The sequence below is a fragment of the Juglans microcarpa x Juglans regia genome, chromosome 1D, assembly GCF_004785595.1.
Source record: "Juglans microcarpa x Juglans regia isolate MS1-56 chromosome 1D, Jm3101_v1.0, whole genome shotgun sequence".
In the NCBI taxonomy this organism is placed as follows: Eukaryota; Viridiplantae; Streptophyta; class Magnoliopsida; order Fagales; family Juglandaceae; genus Juglans; species Juglans microcarpa x Juglans regia.
Window position 1 is genome coordinate 12018306 of NC_054594.1, and position 5803 is coordinate 12024108.

At 36.6% G+C, this 5803-nt stretch overlaps 1 protein-coding gene across 1 annotated transcript; it reads right to left on the bottom strand.

The window, feature by feature from the left end:
* Positions 1–1843: 1843 nt before the first annotated feature.
* LOC121268886 (serine/arginine-rich splicing factor RS31) lies at positions 1844–4919 on the bottom strand. Its single transcript, XM_041173156.1, has 6 exons — positions 4765–4919; positions 4312–4426; positions 2923–3035; positions 2564–2793; positions 2197–2475; positions 1844–2069 (listed from the first exon to the last, which is right to left on the bottom strand). Exons 1-6 carry the CDS (start codon positions 4852–4854, stop codon positions 2039–2041), a joined length of 858 nt encoding a protein of 285 aa, XP_041029090.1. The 5' UTR covers positions 4855–4919; the 3' UTR covers positions 1844–2038.
* Between the last annotated feature and the right edge of the window lie 884 nt (positions 4920–5803).

Sequence of the window (5803 nt, forward strand, 5' to 3'; positions counted from 1 at the left end):
GAACCAGAGTGATTTGCTTTTAGCTCTCATTTTCAACACACAGCTCCAGAAGAACCGATTATTCATTAATGGTGGTTGGGGATTCCAAAATCAGATGTTATGATAATCATGCAACCGAGATGATTTTGCCATCATCCATCTAATGTAATGTTCCGTAGCTGCAGATATCGGATGTGACAGTCGACTTGTGCTGTAGAACATATAATCATTTGTTAAGTGAAAAAGAGCTAGTTCCTCTCAATGCTCCGAAACAAACATTACAGTACGATGAATAAAGACAAATCTGGAAATGAAATGAAACCTAACTAATGTATTTGGTGCCATAATTTATCAACTGTTCACGAAGGTAGTTTTGTCGGCTGAAGAAGAATCTATAAGCGCTAGGATGTATGTCGGAATTGTCCATATATAGGCTGGGTTTCCACTCTCACATCCTTGGATAAGAGAGCATGTGGTGGTATCTCCCAGTAAAAGAAGCACGGAGTTCTTGGGAAAAAGGACCACAACAATTTTTGTAACCACTCGTGATATCCAAGTGCGTAGTTGCCAGCGCATGTGTTTAATTCACGCACTAAAGAGACTCAGGTTTGAGGAGGATGTGTGGCGACGAGCGCCGCTTAATTGCATATAAGAGATTTGAGGTTGTGTTTAAAGTTAACTCATCACAAATCATCTATTATTTTTTCATACATTTCAATTTAAAAAGTTAAACCTATCTCTATAAAATCCATAAAATATTATCATTCACAACTCAATTCAACTTATCTCAACGTTCAAACGTATCCGAAACTTCCTCAATAAAATATAAGAAAAAAAATCAAAAAAGACATAAAAGTTGCTTGACATGGTCATTTGGTCAATGAGCCAATGAACAGTCATTTAGAAGTAAAATAACATCGAGAGCTGGAGCCTTTGGGTGGCACATGGCGGCCATGCATGACAATGGTAACGTAAGTGTAGCGACGCGTTCGACGATTACGACGGCCGATGGTATTAGGTGAACGAAGGTGGGGTGGCACTTCTAATTCAGGGGGTACGTTGAGTTGTTCAATTGGAAAGAAAATAAATTTTCCACCCTTAAATTAATACATGGATGTTTCAATTACCAAAATCAATACTTACTTTATACCGTCTAATAGAAAGTCAAAACCTCATAACATATATTTCAAAAAGACTAATCAATAATACAATTAAAACTTTATTGAAACTTTATAAAGAGCAAGAACTTCTCATTCTCAGACAATATGAAATGTCATACACACTACCGATCATTATGCTTATTATATAGAGTATCACAATGTGTATATAGAAGTTTTTTAATAGTTTGATAATATAACATAAACGATATGAAAACAAATCTTTGGAGTTCGAGAATAGTTTTAAATTAAGAGCAATGATGGAGAGACAATTATTTTGCCGAACACATAGTGCCAATAAATAAAGAAACAAAAGGGGGGTGGGTTTCGCTCCCACATTCTCTAGTTCCTGTTCGGGGGCTGCAAATTATCCCCTTCAAGGTAGGTGGTGTCATGAACTTATTTTTTTTTATATTTCTTATATATTTTCTACTCGTTTAATTTTGGTAAAAGCAAACAAGAAAACCCAGTTACAATGCCTGAGAAACAACTGCATACAAGTAAAAGCAAAGGTTGTGCTCTCTCCGATCTCCACAGTCGGCTTTCATCAAGTTAAAACAGTTTTCACAGGAAATTCATTTCTCTCGGATCAAAATAGAATTTTAAAAGCCGCGGATCAAAGTTAAGAATCCCAACACACATTGGCTCGGGGCGTCCGGCCGCTGTCATTGCTAAACAACTGCAAACGGCTTAAGTCGAAATGCAAATCACTTTAAACCTTTCTTTTATAGGTAGGTAGCAAATCACTCTAAACATAGAAGTGTGCTAATTCTCAAATCTTACAACTGAAAATATCAATGTAACAAGTAGAAATTCTCCATCTCAAATACGTAGCAAAAGCTAAAGAGTACCATAATTCGAGCTAAAGCTTTTTTCAACTTCCCTAGTAACAGGATTTTCTTTCAAGTTCCTGACCTTCGAATAGGCGATTGGCTGCAAGTAGACATTCAAGCTTAACAAATTAAATATAAGACAAGTAAAGTCTACCCCAAAAATAAGAAATAAAAATGCAAAATTTCACAAAATTATATGGACATTGCACCGTTAAATTACAAGTTACCTCCGGAATCGGCCATATTCAGGACTCCTGTTCCTGCCATAATCAGGACTCCTGCGCCTGTCATATGCTGGACCATTGTACCTATCATAAACAGGGCTACCTGGACGACCATAATCAGGACTCCGGCGTCTATGATACACTGGACTTGGTGACCTTTTGTAAGGACTAACCCCACGCCCACTATAACTTCTTTTTCTAGGGCTATCGTGATGGCTGTCACCGCTCTCATCGTCATCCCTTAAAGCGTACTCAACAGATACTACTCTGTCTAAAAGCTTGCTGCAAAATGACACAACACCCATTGGTTTGATAGGTCACAGTACCGTAATAAAGATAAGTTAGCAAAGCAAACTGAACAAATGCAAACCTCATGTGAGTACACTCGAGTGCTTTGGTAGCATCTTCCTGAGTCTCAAACTGAACAAATGCAAAGTTCCGTCGAATTCGAACATGAAGAATCCTTCCGTAAGGTTCAAAGTGCCTTTCTATATCACGCACAGTTGTGCGTATTGGATCAAAGTTAATTATGAACAAGGTTTTAGTAGGCCTTTGGTTTGCCACGGACCTAGATCCATCACGAGGCCGACCACGTTCCCCCTGGAAAAATAAACTGAACATGATCAGGAGGACAGGAATACTAAATTTAAAATGGTTAAAAGATACAGCTAACTTCAAGAACATAGAAATATAAATGACAAAAACAGGAGACTGGTAAGAACACTGTACCCTAGCCCACTCCACTGACAACCTACGCCTGTCAAAACCAAATGGCCTATTATCAAGGCCACGAATGGCATCTTCAGCATCACGCTCATCCATGAAGTAAACAAAAGCAAAACCTGCAGAAACAAAACAAACAAAATCAAAGACAAAACTACAATGAACAGTAACGGCATACCACACAGTCAGCTGGCAGTATATTAGTATTATGTTTTATTTTTCCCTGGCCAAAACTCAAAAAGTACAACACCTGCATTAAGTCAGGGGCTGATGCACATAAGGCTGTAGAGGAGTTGCATGATGATGAACTAAAGAGTGTTGCATGTAAAAATTTCTAATCCAATTCTGAGATGTCACTGCTAAGCATGCTTCGCCTTTCAGAAAGCACGAGTTCAGTAATGGAAGACATAGCATGACAGATTTCATTGATCCCACTATAATCAGTTGTTGGCATTGCATGACAGATTTCATTGATCACCTATGATCATTGTTGGTAGAAATGGCATAATAAATTGACTGATTCCACTAGACAGTTCGTGGTAAATGGCAAGCGATGAAGTGGGTGAGTAAAGGATTGAGCAGAGTGTAGAAAATGCAGGATGATGCTATCTTTGAGAGGAAGGAGAGCAGGCAAGCAAGCAAGAAGGTTTCCTTCCCAAAATAAGTATTTTGCACAGATGTTGGCGAGCCAGATAGAAGCTCAGCAAATTTTCCACTAGTAGAGGTTCCTGCGTCAAAAGAAACACTTAAATATGGAGGTTTTCTCCAAAGAAATTGAACAGTTTGTGGATCCCATTCATTTCCATCAGGAAATAGGCAATGGATATGCACACTACACAAGTAGCTTCATACCCATATCCAATGAATTGATGTTTGATTTTTTTTTTTTTTTTTTTTTTTTTAAATAAACACTGCCATGATGGATATCCTTGTGCGCAATAAGCAAGGAAGCAGCCACAGCTCAAAAATTCGCCTAAAGAATAGAACAAACCAACAAAACTAGCGACACTATTGTCTTAAAACTGATTAATCAAATAATTGAAGACAGAAACTGGAAGAAGGAACCAGAGGGAGAGGTACACTGAATAAACAAAAAGCAACTCCCGAGTTGACAAGTTCAGCTATGAACTTCGCTAAACTTTTGAAGTTTTACATAATTATAATGAAAAACAGTGTTCAGCTATGGAGGAGCCACAACCACCACATGGATAGTATAAATTTCCTTGTTAAAAACCATAAGCTCAGAGAAGTTAGAAGAAATTTAACTCCACAATAATGATTAAGTCCAATGTAACATCGACAACTACCTTTGCATATATGCACTTACAAGCCTGCATATTGCTTAAAAAACATTGCTGGATGCGGTCACATAATAAACAAACAACTACATCTTACCAGATTTCATGTCCACACGCTCGATCTTCCCGTATTTTCCAAACAAACGCTCCAGTTCAGATTGGCGAGTATCGTACTCGAAGTTACCCACGAAAACCGGCCTCATTGTCGCAACCTATCCAACAAAATTTTGATCTCCCAAACTAAGGTAAAAGGGGGGAAACGATATTGTAAAAAGCCTATGGCTCCGTTAATTCCTCAGAAATCTAAAAGGGGAAAAAATAGTTTTACTGTTTCCCTTCTTCCCGGAAACCGATTAAAATTCTGGAAAAGGCAAAATATATATATTCTTCTGAACCAAAAATCAACGGAAAGCATAAAAAGGGGGAAATTTTGTCTACTTTTTCTTGTCTTTCTGATAAACCAAGCAGAGGAAAAGGAGGACAACGAAAAGATTTTTAATAAAAGAAAACAAGGAATAACAAAGAGTTACAGAGGATAAGAGAGAGGCACCTTCAAAAGCCTTCGGTTCGTCTCAATGAGAAACAAAGCCCTAGGAAAGAGAATAGGGTTTTTGTGTGTTTTGGCACTTGGAGGGGCCATTTATATTGCTGAACAAAGTCCCAATTCTCGTGACTCGTGGCCGTCTGATCGTGCGGGGATCTGACGGTTAGAGAGGGAAGTAGTGGACTTCAAGTCTTTTAACGGATGTAAAATGCTACTTTATCTACTTAATTTGTTCTTTTATTTTGATATTTAATATTTTTAAAATTTTTTTATTTAATAATTAAAGAATTGATTATTAATATATTGATATTTTTTTATACTTTTTTAAAATATTTTAAAATAATAAAATAATATAAAAAAATTAAAAAAAAATACCAATTTCACCTAGCAATCAAATGAAGCGATGAGCATCGCTCTTAGTAGATACATAAGAAGAAGATGGAAAATGTACCGATCTATCGAGTAAAAATTAATAAATAACGATAAATCTATTTGAAATTCTCTTTGTTGAGGAAGAAAACACCAAAACATGCCAAATTAAAGTAAATTTATTATTGCAAACTCGTAAATTCGACCTTAAAATAATCCGTTTGGTATAGGTTTCAATGCTGAACCACAGTAAATTTTGGTATCTCTCTATTTATATTTCATACACTTCATTTACTGCTTAAACCATGCATGGACATCCAAGCACTACAGTGAGCCGTTCGACCATACTGTTGGCATCCGACCTCAATGAAAAAATACATCATGTTACATATATGTTAATGGTACTCCTAGGTACCATACATACGGATGACTCAAATTTTGTTTGAAAATAATATATGTAAGTTAATATACTTTAAGCTATTATTCAATAGATAGAACCTTTGAAATAACGTCAAGTTTAGCATCTAATTGATATCAAAATTTGGTTGAACATCTTGGCCAATACTTCATTTGCTCTCCTTTTGTTTGTGCGTTAGTAATGAAAAGCTTCATATACTTAAATGAAGATGGAACCAAAAGCTCCTTACAGGATATCAAAGTAACCTTACTCATCAGG